Consider the following 17,266-nt stretch of genomic DNA (forward strand, 5'->3'; position numbering starts at 1 on the left):
GAAGGGAAAAAATGCTGCAAAGGCTGGGGCCCCAAGGAGTGGCGAGAACCATCCCCCCCCCCACCACCACCACCACCACCACCACCACCACCACCACCACCACCACCTGAGAGGGGGGTTAGGCCTAATGGGCAGGACCTAAATATTAGGAGGAAATAAAGGGCTTCAGATCAGCAGGTCTGACCCACGAGGATACCCGCAGAAATGGCCGGGGTTTTGGCCTATCGCAAAAATCCACTAGTGTGACCAGCTAATCAGAAGTCACAGACAGCATGTTGATGAAATGGGACTGTGGTTATCAATACATGCAACAGGTAACTTGTGCAAATACTCTTGAGAATCAATCGTAATGAGCTAATTAGCAAAAAAAAAAAAAAAAAAACACACACACACACACACACACACACACACACACACACACACACAGAGAGAGAGAGAGAGAGAGAGAGAGAGAGAGAGAGACTGTTGTGATTGGCAAGCTTTCAGAGCTAGTGGCTCCTCCTTTAGGCAGAATGGGTGAAGAAAAGGAAGAAGAATGAAGGAAAAGGGCTGGAGAGACGTAGGAAAAGGGGTAGATTTCAAGAAAGTCACCCAGAACCATCTTCTCATCCCGTATGGTGAGTCTCGCCCGACCCGTGGTTCTGGGTGACTTTCCAAGTCTACCCCCTTTTCTAGGCCTCTCCAGCCATTTTCCTTCACCCTCCTTCCTTCCCCTTCAACCCTTCTGCTGAAGGAGCCACTGGCTCCGAAAGCTTGCCAATCACAACAGTCTTACGTGTATGTCCAGCCACTGCTTGGCGAGTAGATCTTTTAAACTATGGACTGCGATTTATTGGTGGAACACTTATAAAATGCAGCAGGTCTACTAAAAGGACCACTTACACTATGCTTGCTCAGACCCTTCTGAAGAAATACTGTGTGGTGTGGGATCCGCACCAAATAGAATTGTCAGAGGACATAAAGGTTCGAAGAAGGGCAGTTTGTTTGGTATTATCACAAAATAGGGGAGAGTTCACAAATATGATACGTGGATTAGGGTGACAATCATTAAAACGAACGTGTTTTCATTGCAGTAGATTCTTCTCATGAAATTTCAGTCACTATCTTTCTCCCCAAAATAAGATTTATTTTTTTTTATTTTCATCTACATATCAAGAAGTGCTCATTGGAGTAAGAGGAATCAGAGCTCACAAGGAAAAAGATTTAAATGCTCATTATTCTGTGTGCTGGTTTGATAGTGGAATGCTAGAGAAATAACTTGAAGGTGGTCTGATTAACCCTCCGTCGGGGAATTGTGCAATGCAGAGTACTAGTGTAGATGTAGAAGCACAGGTTGGCTGGTTGGTTTCACAATCATCAGTCTCATCGGATTAAGGAAGGATGAGGAAGAAAGTCCCCCATGACCTTTCAGAGGAACCATCCCAGCATTTGCTTGAAGAGTTTTAGGGAAATCACAGAATACCTGAATCAGGATGGTCAGATGCAGATTTTAACCGCAGTCTTTCAGAATAGGAATCCAGTGTGCTACCCACTGTTCCACTTTGCTTGCAGAATCCTGTTACTCCTATCCACAGTAGTTTTCTCCCTTAGCAGTTGCATCTTAGTTTTTCTATCTCTCTATTTCATGTTTTGCAGTATCCTTTAGTTCAAGAATTACTCCTGTGCTAGTCGACTGACTTAATTTAATTTTCTTCAAAGGTACAGCTTCTAAAGCAGACTGTATACTCTTCTCTTTTCACATTGGCAATCTAATAATTCCAAAGGCGATAATGCATAGAAATGAGTTGAGAGGATGAATATCTGGCAGTTATCTATAAGTTGCCCTGCTGGAGCTTTTGACAACCTTTGAGGCATCTCCATGCCAATTTGGAATATTTTTCTGATGACGCAAAGTCCCCCTTAAATTATCTTTTCAAAGAAAACTACAAAAGCCCCTTTTTTAAAAGTCCTATTCATAATCTTCAGGAACAAAATGACCTCAATGAATCCCTGCATTATTCTCATAAACAGAACCATTTCTTTTACAGTCTCCACTCATTTGCACTATAGTTCTCTTATCTTAGAGAAATCGATGGCAAATAAGATCCAGTTTCGTACAAAGCATTTCTGTATTCAGCAGTGGCACAACGATTTCTACTTTTGCTTATAGTACTAAAAATTAACCAGAAAGAATAACTAACAAGTAACTGGATTCTATTTATTTCAACGCAGTGGTCTGGAAATTTGCTTGCATTTACAATGCACGTGTAATGGTCTTGCATCCCACTTCTCGCTTCCCGTATTCCTAATGACGTTACGCCATTTCACCAGCATTCGGCGCGAAAAGCCAGTATGGCATGCCCTCATTACACTCATTGAAACAAGGCCCACGAAAAAGGCATATTCAAAGCAGCTTGTTGTTACAAAATATTGCAGTCTCTGACATTCTGGTGTTGGCAGACACTTTTGTGCACTATGCTTTTATGTTGTAAATAGCACATTTTCTTTGTGACTAAATCTTTTATTTTGGCATTATTCCCTTGTTTATGTTTTTACTGCTGCAGTATTATTATGGAGAAGCAGACTTAAGTAGAACACTGAGTATCAGTTTTTACCAATCAAAGTTATAAAAATTTAACTCTAAACCCAAACAATTAAAAATTCCTGGAATTCTAAAAATTTTTTCCCCGGATGAAAAATTTCCCATGTTTTTCCCAGATTTCCTGGGGCATATACACCCTGCTCAGTGAGGCGTTGAGCTCAAAATCAATATCAAGGAACACCAAGATGAGATGTACAGTTCAAAAACTATTAATATTTGAAAGAAGAGTAATGAGAAAGATACAAAGATACCTCTTAGATAAAGGAGAATGAAGGAAGGACAACGGGATCTACCTCTTGATGTAACCAACAATTTTACAGAAACTGAAGAGCAGAAGAACCTAGTGGGTGGGCCATGTAGCCCATATGCTAGAGGAAAGACTGGTGAAGAATGCACTTTAGGGAAAACCACACCACACACCCCACCGGATGACCAACTCTGTGGTGGGTGGATGAGCTGGCGAGGGAAATGGCAGCCCTGGGGGTTGAAGACACCGGGAAGAATAAGCACAAAACAGACAGGAAAGAAGCAGCTAGGGGTCTGCAGAGCCTGAGGTCACTGGATATGTAAGATACATATATAAAAATGTTTAAATGTCTTACAAAAAATGGATTAAAAGCAAACTGAAAATTCTTAACAGGGATTCCTCTCTGTAATGAGACTCCCTTTTTATATTGTCTAGACAAAATCATTTGACAGGTAAGCACAGTAATCAGGATTATCCTCTAAATGTGATCCAGGCGTGCAAAAATAAAATTGAAAGTACACTCAAAAGAAAAAAAAAACAGCCTCCAGAAACATATCCTTTATATTTGTTACTGGATAGTAAAAATGTATTTTCTGTCTTTATCTTTTATAAATTACTTTAAAAAAGAAAAAAATAAACAGAAAAATTTACTGTTGCACACTTATGACACCTGAATTAACACTATGTTATAATCAGGCTCTTAAGATGTGCGTATATTTTTAATAAAATATACTTACATAAACATGAACTTGACTTCCAAAGTTTACATTCGGTGCCACAGAACTACCATTTGAATACAGAAACCTTTGCTGCCCCTGATACGTGTTAGGGTCATAAAGTGCAGGTGGTGTTCTGTAGCCATTTTTCAGAGCTACACCCATGGAAGGAACTGGAGGAATAGGTAACCTATTCATAGGTTTAGCCTTTATTCTTGCCATTATAGGCTTTCCCTGAAATGTAAAAATGTGTGTCAAGATATTTATGTAATCCTCACAGTACAGTAAGCACTATCTTAACAATGACCTTTCTTATTAACTTTGGCAATTATATATGAATTACACAAACCACTAAATATAAAAAAGTAGAACAATTTACCACACTGATAAAGGAAATAAATTCCTTGATACACATTATTATTGTCAAAATTTTGTGAATAAAGCCATATACAGCACTTAACACATATCAGTCATTATAATGTTTCAGTAATTGCCATAATCAGGTCAAAACTTAAAACTTATGAAGCAACATTCATTGCATAAGCTTTTGAAGTGGTGTTAGTCTAAATAACAAAAATCAAACAGAGCCAGATGGGTTTATTCACGAAATGGCTCAAATGTCAGTATTTGATATAAATGTGCCTAAGCTGATACTTAACACGAAACTATTGCAACATTAGTAAATGTTTAACTCTAGTGATTAATTATATATTCATACGAAACAATACTCAGTGCCATGAATAACTCAACTGGGTTTATTTTGTCTGCAGTTGCCATATCAATAGTAATTCAGCCAGTGCAATGATTTTAGACACCCTATTATTAATAGGGTGGTCACCATTTTAAGTACGTAATACACTTATATTCTTAGTAATATTATATTCGATGATGGTCTGCAAATAATTCATGTTTTCCCAGGATAGTTCCTATCGTAACAAATGTGTACATAATTACAAATGCTCATAGACCTAATGGATGTGTAGACTAACAGAATTTGCAACTCACTCTTGCTTTTCTCCACACTGCAAATAAAAGTTGCCGTCTTGTCTTGCTGTACCTTTCTATTCCCCATTGTAACTGGATTCCGAAGTCTCTTTGTAGAGACATGCCAGGTGAGTTTTAGTATGCTGATCAGTTTCCAAAATTGTAATTTTAAACCAATAGCCTAATGAATGCACAAAACTAATTTGAAATTTACCTTATACCAGATGATCAACATTAATACTGGCACGTTTCAGCCTACCCGAGGAAAAATTATCCTTCTACATGAAAGATTTTTCAAATTTCACAATATTAGGACAACTGTTTCTGAAACACGTAAATTATTTACCTGAAACTCACGAACTTCTTCACGCAAAAATCTGTAAGCTCGTTGAGCATCTTCGTCAGACTCAAAAGTTACATACCAGGAGTTATTGTGCGCAAATTCACAGGAAATTAATTTTGGGCAACCTTCACCAGAGAACAGGGCCTGGAAAACAAAAATCAATTACAGTTAACAAATTCATCATAAACAGGAACACCAAATTCATGAAATAATATGTCTACAGGATATTCATTTGCGAGAATTACTAATAACTTTTACAGCTACGCCTTTTAAAGAAAATTATACACTTTGCAGAATGTAATGCTCCCTAGGGAAAAAAATTAAACACAAACCATTCACATTCTTCTATAAGTGTCTATAAGCAGGATAAATCCAAAGCAAAAATATCTAATCTTAAGGAAAAGAATGCTTCCAAATATTAGAACAATGGCAAATTCTGCTTTTATGTGAGAACAATGGCAAATTCTGCTTTTATGTGCACTGGAAAAAGAATAGTCATCACCAAGAGACCTGAGAAAAATTTGGAAAGCTGAAAGAGTACATGGAGGAAAACATAAAAAAAAGGAGAAGCTACATGAGAATCACAATACCAGAAGTAAACGAAATTTTTTGTAATATTCCTTTGTTCACAAACAAGGCAATGGGGTTAATTAATTGTAAAAACAGTTATTTAATCAAGATATGAAACTGGAGGGGGAGGGGAGAGGGACTCTAATACAATTCAGATTTTCATCCCAAGGTTTTGTGTATTTCATACATTTGGATAAATTTTTGGAACTAATTTGCTGCATCAAAGATAGTTTATAACATTATTCATTACATTCCTTTTCTTTCCCCTTGTTCCAAGAGATTGGAACAACACTGAAGGTTACAATTCATTCACATCATCAGTACACGAGTACACAACAGACTTCAAATGAAAATATTGTTCTCCTCAATGACAAAGAAATTAAGACTAACCAGGAAACTCCAGGTTGGAATATAAATAATGTATGGAAAAGGTAGATTGCTGCACACCATACAGATGAAACATCAAGTTGCAGACCAGCATGACAGAAAGACAAATGATGTTTTTGGCCAAAGCCTTCTCCAGCAGCTTGGACCTGAATGTAACTGTCACACGGCTTGTTGCTACTGCTGATACAGCTAACAGCCACACTTCTAGTGGCTAGAAGTGGGAGTAGGTACTGCTCATACGTAACTGTCTGTGCATTAGCATGAGCCTACTGGCAACTGCACAAGCAAACCTAATGTAAATAATTGTGATATCATGCCAAAGGGAAGCAGTGTGTTATAATGTACTGCACTGTCTTTGTCCTAAAGCCTTTGACACATGCCTGTGCCTGCACTGTCTTCTTGTAAATGGCACATTTCCTTTACAACTGAAGTTTTATTTTAATTTTTCCTCTGTTTTATTGCTACAATAAAAAATTCCCAGAATTCTGAAAGTTCTCAGGTTTTACCCTGTTTTCTCACAGATGAAAAAAATTCCTGGGTTTTTCCTGGATCATCTGGGGCATATACACCCTGAATGAGCAGCAATGTATATTTTCCTTACATAGTGAAACAATTGGCACCGAGTTGGTAAGAACAATAGTGTAAGTTAATTGTGACAGCTATACATCGCATTTAGAAACTAAAAATAACCTCCAAGAACGACAGATGTGGAACACATAATCCAGGTTTCCGTTACAAAATCCTGGAAGTCAACAGCGTCCCAAAATGAAAAAGAATATAAAATATTCAATGCTCAAACACCAATTTTACGGGAGGATTACAGCCCTTCAGGCATGAACATAAAATATTGGTAGTGTTGCTTGGGGAACATCAAGTAAGAATGGCAACACTATACAGAAATTAAAGAAATGTAAAAGCAATGAAAAACTCAGGCATTTCAAATCTTAATTTGTAAATTTATTCCAATTTTGTAACTCTTATGTATAGACACTGGTCATAAGTGCTGCCCTCATTGCATTGAAACTAATAATAATAATAATAATAATAAAGATTTTATTGTCTTTTAGGCCATTACAGCAATTGACAACGTCAAATGAAGTTACAATTTATAATACAGTGTGATAAGGTATTGACTACTGAAATATTTTAGCTTATATTACAATAAATGTACAGTGGGTCATCTGTTGGATTACTGCACTTTACAGTTGAAGAATTCATTGATATCATAGAACGGGTAGGCAATAAACCATTCATGCAGTCTTTCTTTGAATGTATGTTCAGGAAGATCCTGTATGGCATGTGGCAGCTTATTAAATAGTTTGTGCCCTGTGACTTCATAGCTATTTATTGATTTTGATAGTCTGTGGTAAGGCGTGTATATGTGTTTGATGCTTCTTGTGTTGTAACAATGTACATTTTCCTCTACGTTTCACATCTTTTAGGTTCTTCTTCGTAATATAGTTTACTTGTTGGCCCCATGATAACTTTTTGTCTAAATAAATTCCCAGGAATTTAACAGAACTAGGGTCATCAGATAGTGGCTCTTAGAGTGAAGATTATCTGCCGAGTTTTATTTTCATTTAGCAGGAAACCATTTGCTCTGAACCAATATGCTGCATGAGTGTGTGTGTTTTCAGCACAGGTTTTAATATAATTAAGATTGTTACTGCTATGAAGAAAAGTCTTATCTGCATACAATGCAGTGGTGGATCTAATAAACGAGGGGAGGTCATTGATCATTATCAGAAACAGGAAGGGCCCCAGTACAGATCCCCGAGGCACACCTACTTTAACATTTTCTATGTTTGACATTTCCTTACCAACACAAACTACCTGTTTACAGTTGTTGAGATAAGCTTTTAATAGTCTGAGACTGTTTTCTTTGATGCCGTAGAATTCTAGTTTCTCTAGTAGTGGCATGTGCTCAACACAGTCGAAGGCCTACTCCTGTTTGCTTCATTTTCTGTTGGTACTGGAATTTCTTCATAGACTTTTCTCCTAACAATTAGTGTCGTACCCATTTTCAGGCGCCTCGTCTGCGCCACTGGCAGTTGTGTTGTATTGCCCACGTCACAAGCTGCAGCTACAGTAACTGTTGTGTTAGTTTCACTCTGCGATCTTATCATCAACAACTCAGCTTTTTACACATTAACAAACATTACTAGAGGTGAAACGAAAAAATTCAGAGGACTGATGGGGGATTGAATCTGATAGCATTTTTACCGTATTCCAGATTGCAACCACTGTGCCACAACCTGATATCTACAAATCCACTTTCACATGCATACTACTTGACTTATTCAACACTTTCACTTGCCATAGCAATTCAAGCAGTTGTTTCGTAGTTAGAAATTTGATGCGAATTGTGTCGTTACTGTTATTTGTGCCTAGACAATGTTTTTTGTAAGAGGTGAACCACCCACAAAGAGTGTGTAAAAGCCTAACAAGACCTAAACACGTCTTCTCTAATTATAGTTGAGAGATTATTTATCTGCAATCATTACTTACATAGCCAAAAAGAGTGATGAAGTCACATAATATTTTTTAGTTTAGCAACAACTTCTTAATTATTTACTTCTTTAAACTCTTATTTGTACAACACAAAAGTTGTTTTTTTTAATACCACTAGGTTGTGAGCTACTGATTGCATCTGAACCTGATGTGATCTGAGAAATTTCACCAGTCACAGATGATCCCACTTCACAGCACGGTAGTGTGAGGTTAGCATTTATAGAGGGTGTTCAAGTCAAACGTATGATAATATAACATGTAATAACTTCAGAAGTAACGTTTTTTGACCATATGTTTCCAGAACTATGTTAACTCAAAGTCTTTACAGATCTATTACACCTCAATATGCACACCATTAGTGGCATGACAGGCATCTAATCCGTATTCCACTCCTAATCCAGATTTTCAAAGGGGCACATATGCAGTTCCTCACACACAGCAAACGTGCATGTTTACCACGACAAGTATGAAATGTTTTTTGCTGAATTGGTTCTAAACGACTTCTGTCATGGCCTGTTCTGATACTTTATTTTGTGATGCAGCTCCAATTCATATATCTGTAGGTGGAGCCTGTAACATTATGTGATTGCCATACCATTTTAAATCATTCACTAACCGAGCAGTCGCTCGGCAACAGCTACAGTTAGCAAATAATGTTGAGAGAATGTAAAAAAAAAAAAAACGTCCTGTGACGTGACGTGTTTATTGTGGAAGAGCTGTCAGAGATGCTGTGAGCTATTGGCTTTGAAAGCCACTGCCCAAAAGGGGACAAAATAACATTTTACACACATTCTTTTGATGTACAAGATATTCTTGATGAACAGTTACTCACTCTTCTGTCTCTTGTAATTTGTGTCTGATACGCATGTCTTGCCACTGTCTTATTAATGTTTAAAAAATATTATTTTAGTGTAATGTGAAAGTGCCATACCGCATAGCAGTAGATTTATGAGAGACGCTATATTGAGCGACGTGTATCTGGAAACAAAGGATTTAAGTTTGTTATCTAATTATTGCCATAAATTCAAAGTTAAATGGAAGTTGTGTATGGACTAATAATTTAGTATAGAACCTATGTCTCACCATTCATAACCATACATATTTAATTTTCTCTTATGTTTCTGCAAAGTTTGATAGTTCACAGTCACGAATTTTTCTGCTGAAATCGGACGGAAGTTGCATACATTGAAATATTTTTTCCGCACTTTATTCTACTGGTAAATGCAAGATAAACTTCGGTCCCTTAGGAAATTCATGTCGAGGTATACAAAAACATTTTCAATACACATTTACCCTCCTCTGCAAAACAACTTTTGTCTGATCAGCCTATTCAACAAGAAACAGTCAAAAATTCCTGACTAGTGAAGATATTGAAAACCACTACAGTAACTAGTTACGTCTATTGGCCTAAAATACAATATGTATCATTACGTGCTTTTCTCTGCAAATATATTTCCACCACCGATTATAGCTGTATGTTAATGCACAAAAGTAAACATATTGTTATAAGCCTTTTATGAATGACATCGTGTACTATCAAATGAGGTAACTAACTGCCTACTTGCTTGTCGGATTGACTTACAAGAGCTCTGGTGGAAGTACATACATACTGATTTTGGAACTGTAACTGTGTGCTTGGCATAGTGGCCCTACATTGAAAACAAACAGTTTCCATAGCTGCTTGTACTATTTCTTGTTGTTACATAAATGGAAACATCACTTGGTTGTAGTATATACTTGTACCACAAGAGACACTGTATCAGTGTAACAGACTTTAGCTCTGTGAGAAAAAGCAACAAAATGCCTCCTGCTGTTGAGTCCACGTGGCTGCTGACACGTTATCATGAAAGACAGATGTTATGTGCATGAGTAAGCAGTACGTACTGCTGCAAGCAAACCAACAAAACATTGAGTTACCATACTTTTAGAAGAGAACTGTCCATAAATATCTCTAGTTATTACATTTTATATTACAATGTGTGTAACCCACGCACTCTGTACAATACAGATCTCATGAGTTCAACTAGATACGGGCTCACTGATTTTGCTCAAACCACGTTTAAGTAGAAGCTGTGTAAGGTAAAATGCACTGTAAGAATTTTTAGTAGCACAAGAGATTTTTGAGCTACAACTGTCAAGCAAGTGGCGTGACAGTGGTCAAGTGCACTGACAGACAATATGCCAGCTCAGGTTCGATTGCTGCTACTACTGTATTTTTCCTATTTGTTTTATTCCTCACAACATTAAACTATTATTTATAAAATTTATATATATATTTCAACAACTCAATTTATACACATAAAATATTAATTTATCATAATTAGATTCTGTGTATCTTTAGAAAGGAATTATTTTAAATGATACCTTTCTGACATTTTGTAACTGTGTCTATAGTTGTTAACAGCATCTCGCCATGTGTCTTTAGTAATTTTCCATGAATACCTATTTTATTGGAAAACAAACCCAACCAGAATTTTCTAACCGATGAAGTATTTAAGAGTCTGCCAATAGATATGGTCCTCAAGTTGCCGGTACTGTCAAGAAACTAGAAGAAAAATATAATAATGTTGTTACTTGCTCGAAGTCGGGTAAACTAACAGAAGAGCTGTATGCAAAATGTTTGGAAACAACATTAAAACTATACATAGCTAACAACAAATTCCTTCTGTTGGTGGTTTCTCAAGGGGTGGCCAAGCAGATTTGATAGTGTATGATGAGACTTTCATAATGAACAAGGCAAAGGAATGCGTACTCTTCTTGCTCAATCCTGTGATGCATATTTCTATTGCCAAGTCAAAAATCTAACAAAGATTATAAAGTGCTCTAGAATTACTGTAACAATGACAATTATCATTAAGATGATATGCAATTAAAATATACTTGATCATGCAGCATAAATTTAGTGCTCCTCTTTTCATCCCAATGATTCGGTGTGCATCAAAATTGACAGAGTAAAGACTTACTTAAATGAAGTATACTTTCCACTGAAGCATATTTTGGAATAATGTAATTGTTCAAAAAATTCTTTCATTAAATGTAAATGCTATAAACAATACTTAGGTTTCTAAATGTTTCTTTAATGACTATCCCACTAAGAATGTAATTTAACTTCTAGCAGTTAATTACCTGCTTTTTTAACTGCTAGAATGTTCAGAAATTTTCCATTATTTTGAAAATTCACTGAATTAAATCAATTAACTGTTTTTACGAATTAACCTACCTTAACTAAAGCCAATACATTAATTTTACATGTAATGGAACTAGTTGCTGCTGCTGTGTTGGTAGTGGTGGTGGTGGCGGCGGCGGCAGCGGCAGCAGCACGATTATCAAAACCCACACTGGGGAAATGCTAGTCAAGTTCACATGACCAATGCACTATGCCATACTTTATTATTAACACAAAACAATCCTTCCTCAAACTCCACTCTAAAATCTTTAGAAGATGTGATACCTTCTCCTAACACCCAATCACGCGAGATACTCTAGGAACTTCTAAGGGGTGTTCAACTGCATGTACTTGCACAGTCTTAGCCCAATATGTGAGCCCCGATCCACACCCTCCCCTTGTGAGGTCATTTTGTGTGTTCACCTAAGGTGAAATGCTATATACTGCTGGCCCTTTAACTTCTCAATAAACATGAAAACTCAAGGCCATGCTTAACATTCAATGCAAGAAGACATGATTATACAGGGTATGTTATACTACGTCAGACCTGTTCAGGAGGCAGCTAGGTGCGTAAGAGCATTCTCATCACCAGGGTCATAAGCACTCGTCGTATAATATGCATCTGAAGTTGACATGTGACAGGGGGGAAGGGCAAACAACTGCCTTCAGGAGATATGCTTTCTGAGGGATGATCATAGTTTTGGTGTAGCCTTAACATATATATACCTACTGCACGGCACTGAAAGTGGAGACTAACTCTTCTTAAATAGCTAAAAAAATAGCTTCATGACCTAGTTAGAAAAATCAAAGTGAAAGTCAGACACACCAAAATCATTTTACACCACGTCAGTGCAGGATGCCTACATTTATGGTATGTGATGGTGCCTTGAGATGCTCAGGGTGCTTCAAAACTCTGAAGACAAAGAAAAAATTCAATTTCCAAAGTCACTACACCACTTTCATGCAAAAGATTATGGACACTTTGAAGGCAAAGAGAAGTAGGGTTGCAAAAATTGAAGTCCTGATAAGTGATGTGACTTAAGGAAGTATTTGTCACATATGAGTGGAAAAATTGACACCTGAGTAATTTTCCTGAACATTTCCACTGTGAAAATGTACTTCTGTTTTCAGGAGCACCACTGAACAAATGCATCTGCAATCAGACCAAGTTATCATATTGCTTTTCAGGTCATTGAAGCAATGCTCAAGTTTCACTACAGGAGAGTTTATAAAGATATGTTTGGTGCCTGCAGCAGCTGTGCATACAGCTCCTGAGAGACTTCTGAAGTTTCAGACGGGGTCTCTTGTTCAAAAATTTGAGCACGGAATTCAAGAAACAGCTAACAACATTTCAGATAAAGTAATGGTTCTCGCAACAATTTTTTCTACCTTTGCTTTGGTGCTGGATGGGTGCACTGACATTTCTGACACTGCTCAGATGGCAATTTACATTTGGGGAGCAGATTGAGGTCTAATCACAGAAGAGTTACTGGACTTCCGTCCTCATGACGGACACTAGAAAAGGGGCAAATATTCTCACGTGTGTGCATAAGTGTTGAAAACATCAGTCTGTAATGGAATAATCTCACTTCTGGGTCAATGGACGCTGTAGCATTTACGGTTGTCCGAAATATCAGTTGTGTCGTTCTTTTACCAGAGATGGTAAAATCATTGCCTGTTCCACACTAGATTTTTACAATACATTACATTCTCTATCCAGAGAATTTGCGGACATGAGGGAAGTGATAACTGTTTTGACTTTCAACAAATTTCACCCACAGTCCTGCTCTCGCCTTTTTGGGAGACATAGAAAGCACTTGCGGCAATGTGCCATATCATAATGAAATATACTATCTGAGTGGAGACAAGGTCCTCTTGAGATATTTATGGACAAGTCATAGGCCTGTTGCCAAATTGAAGAAACAGTAGACAGCAAATTTGGCCTTCCTCCGAGACATTACATAGCATATGACTATTTTGAATTCAGCACTGCAGGGTGAACATGTTAATTTCAAAGATGTACAACTGTATTCAGGGCTTTACAATGAAACACACTGTGGTATACACAGCTAGGAAGTGGGAACATTGCACATTTCTCAAAGTTATCTTTTAAGGACGGGAGCAGAGCAACATTTTTAACAGTATCAAAAAACAAGGTATATTCAAACAAATTCTGCAACTTCGACCACATAATTTTTCTATGGTTACCTTTCACTTAGTGCATGGTCTCCTTCGAAATACTATCCTCCACAGTTGATACACCACTCCCAATACCATATCTGCTTCCAGAAGCAGTCTTGGTATGCCTCCTGTTGGATGGTGCAAACAGCTATCTGAATATTTTCTTTTATCTCGTCTATCATTGCACATCATCCTTTCAACAGGGTTTTCAACTTTGGAAATAAAGTCCACAGGGGCCATGTCTGGAGAGTATCGAGGATGAGGCACCACTGTAGTTTCAGTTTTTGTGCAGTAGTCGTGCACCAACAGGGATGAACGTGACTATCGTGATGCAAGAGCCACGAACTGTCTCACCATATTTCAGGCCGTTTCTTCCTCACATTTTCTTGCAGGTGTCAACACCCCGATAGCACCATTGATTAACAGTTTGTCCCTGTGGCACGAATTCATAATGAACTAATCCTTCAAAGTCAAAGAAAACTAACAGCATGGTTTTGACATTTGACCTGACATGGACAGAGTTCAAGAACCTTTCCCGACCCAGGTGAAGACTGAACCTTTGTTTCAACATCATAACCATAGACCCATGTCTCATCACCAGTTATGATGCTCTGAAGGACCTTCTCTCATTTACACCATCCAAAACCTCTGCACAGATTGTGAAGCGAAGGTTTTTCTGGTCTTTACTCATGAGCCATACGGTGAACGTTATGACAACACAATGCATTCCAAGGCGCCATGGTCAGAATTTCATTACATGATCCAACTGAAATGTTAGATTCTTCAGCGTCAAAGGGCATCCTGAACGAGGGTCACCTTTTTTCGTCCGGCCATTTTTAAACCATGTGTACCATTCATAACACCGAGTATGGTTTAAGCACTTATCACCATAGGCTTCCTGCATCTTTTGGTGTGTGCCTGTAAAGAATTTCATGAGTTCCATGCAAAATTTAATGCCGACATGCTGCTCCTCTAACTCTGCTAGCTCAAAATTCGCAAGCTGTGCGACAATGTTCTACTCAATGGAGCACTGAACAGTAACTAACAGACATAAAACAATGAAACTTCCAGCAGTTACACATTAAACACAGGCGTGTGCAGTGACGCCAACTGCATTTCACTCCAACACACCATTGGTGTGAAATTACACATGTTCTAGAATTTTTGAACACACCTCGTATACTCGGTAATGATTGCCACGAATCTGAGATCCGTTTCCAAAATTATGAAAAAATTAATGTCTTTTCACGTCTCTTTTCAGTTGACGGTGACAATGTGGAAACCGAGCAGCAGTTACAACTTTTAAACCTACAGTATGACAGGCAGTTGCATGAGAAGTTTAATTATAAAATTAGTCTATGCAACTTTTATAAGAACTTTCCTCAAGACAAATTTCAACTAATTTACAAGTTCACAGTTATGATTATGTCTACGATTGGATCAACATCCTTACGTGAGCAACCTCCTCCTGCTACAGGGAGTGAAATGTATTCACAGCAGCTTACCGACTGACTTCAATTTTAACAGGCAAGTGACACTGGACGTTGCCAATTTTTTTTCCAGCCTGATGTCGAGCTTTATTTGGCTATTTTGCATAGCTATTATACTCTTTTCTCGAATGTAGCTGTACTATGCATCAATGCTGCATAGTACTGCCACCTACGGAAGCTCGCATTAAGTCAGTGTCAAAATTAAGCAGCTGAGTTGAGAGGAAGTTTATAATTATTACATTCAGTATAGAAAAGACAAAACAGCTCGTTCTTTATTGACAGTCCTTTCTAAGGAAGAGGCTTTTACAGGAATTTTTAAGAGAGGACGGGATTACGGGTTTTGATGACTGGTCTGTTTGTAAATAATTCGAGTGAAATGACAAAAGCAAAAAGTTCACCTCTAAGAGGTTAAAAAAAATCGCATTTTGTTCTATTATAGATCCAAATGCTTTGTCAGTGGCCTCTGTTTTAACAAAGGGAGTCTGGCTATTCTCAGTGGTGCGCTTGCTGACTGGCGACAGTGATTTAAATAAGAGTGCACAGAGACTCCCTATATCTTTATAATGGAATGCAAGTTGTTAAAAGCTTTTCTTCGAATCAGCAGTGCTCAAAAAGTGATACAACATATTGTTGCTTTAGTGAAAAGCAAGGTATGTAGTATTCACTGACGTCCTGTGTTATTTTTTAATGTTTAAATAAAATGGTTACCTAATACAAATGTCAAATTTAAATTTCATCCTAAAACAGCATTCACCATAAACTGCAACAATCATAAGATACCATGTTTCATAATTAGCTGCTTCATATTCTTCACTTCACCAAAATATTAAGAGAAATGTATGTTTCATTTTCATTTCTCATTAACCCTTTTGTTGCAACAGGTGTGTTCTCTGCATTCCGTGCTTCGGCATCTTTTGTATGCTGGTGCCTGTGCTGAGCGATGACGTTCTGGGCAATATGAAATACTTATCTGATTTTTCAGGAACTATTGGGGGGGGGGGGGGGGGGGGGAATTTTTTTTTTTTTAAGTCTTGCAGTCTGACATCTTCCACTTGATAAGGAATACAATTTCCTTTCATTATCCATCGTATTTACTGTGCTGCATTGAATTAATTAAAACAGTGGATGAAATTTTAAAGATTGTGCAGAGTTAAACACACACTATGAAAACTTTGATCACATACTGCAGCGAGTGAAAAGTAGATAAAATGTCTAAATTTCATTTAAAATTCAGAGATCCACAGTTTTGTTCTAGAGTTGGCGCGTTTTATATCAGAAGATGATCATTGCAAATCGTGTGTAGTCATAGTAATAACGATTCAAGGTATTAAAATGAGTATTTCTTTGCAAATGACAGCACGCAATGAGGCACATATGCTGTATGATAAATACTCAATACTTTTTTATTCACAGAAAAACAAGAACAACTCGTCCGTAGCAGTGAGAGGTCAGCAGCTCCAGAGACACAGACGTCCATAGCACTAAGAAAACTGAAGTAGCCCGTGGAAAGGCACGGCAGAATGTGTATAGACACCCACAGGAGGGTTACTACCACCATACTAGAAAATAAGTTTTCCATGAAATGTAGTAATAAATGACTGAAGCGATACATCTCCTTATGACATTACAATCTGCTGTAGAACCTTGTTTCACTGTCGCTCCCCTCGCAGCTCCTTTCACCACCATATGTAGCCGTGAGCCAGCCATGTTTAAGGGTGCAGAAACTACTTATGTCATAAGCACCTATGTTGTAATCTTAGAACATCAATAAGTAAAAGAAGCTGAAAGAGACTATACGATACGTTATGCCCCACTGACAAAAGGAAAGAGCCAATACCAAGGACGTCCTTTGGAGAAAGATCCACGAAACACACTGTAGAGAGAATGGAGGTCCCAAACCGAAGATTAAACATCCTTCGCTACATTGCTATGACAGATTTTTTTAAAAAAAAGACACTGATACCCTGCGTGTTGTTTGCTGAAATGACCAATATGTCAGGCAGCAAATATATACTGGAATGTAAGCAGTTAAAAACAGGCCATTGGGTCAGGAAATGGCAAACCATCAGAGGTTAGTGACAATGAGCACA

At 37.7% G+C, this 17,266-nt stretch overlaps 1 protein-coding gene across 8 annotated transcripts in view; it reads right to left on the reverse strand.

Moving 5' to 3' along the window:
* LOC126259997 (la-related protein Larp4B) overlaps positions 1-17,266 on the reverse strand; it is a 392,670-nt gene that overhangs the window by 62,342 nt on the left and 313,062 nt on the right. For all 8 annotated transcript variants that reach the window (XM_049957149.1, XM_049957146.1, XM_049957142.1 and 5 more), the window contains 2 exons: positions 4,875-5,015; positions 3,566-3,778 (listed from right to left, as the gene is read on the reverse strand). In XM_049957149.1, the coding sequence (XP_049813106.1) occupies positions 3,566-3,778; positions 4,875-5,015 (354 nt within the window). The remainder of the gene's footprint in view (positions 1-3,565; positions 3,779-4,874; positions 5,016-17,266) is intronic.

The sequence above is a fragment of the Schistocerca nitens genome, chromosome 5 (assembly GCF_023898315.1).
Source record: "Schistocerca nitens isolate TAMUIC-IGC-003100 chromosome 5, iqSchNite1.1, whole genome shotgun sequence".
NCBI lineage: Eukaryota > Metazoa > Arthropoda > Insecta > Orthoptera > Acrididae > Schistocerca > Schistocerca nitens.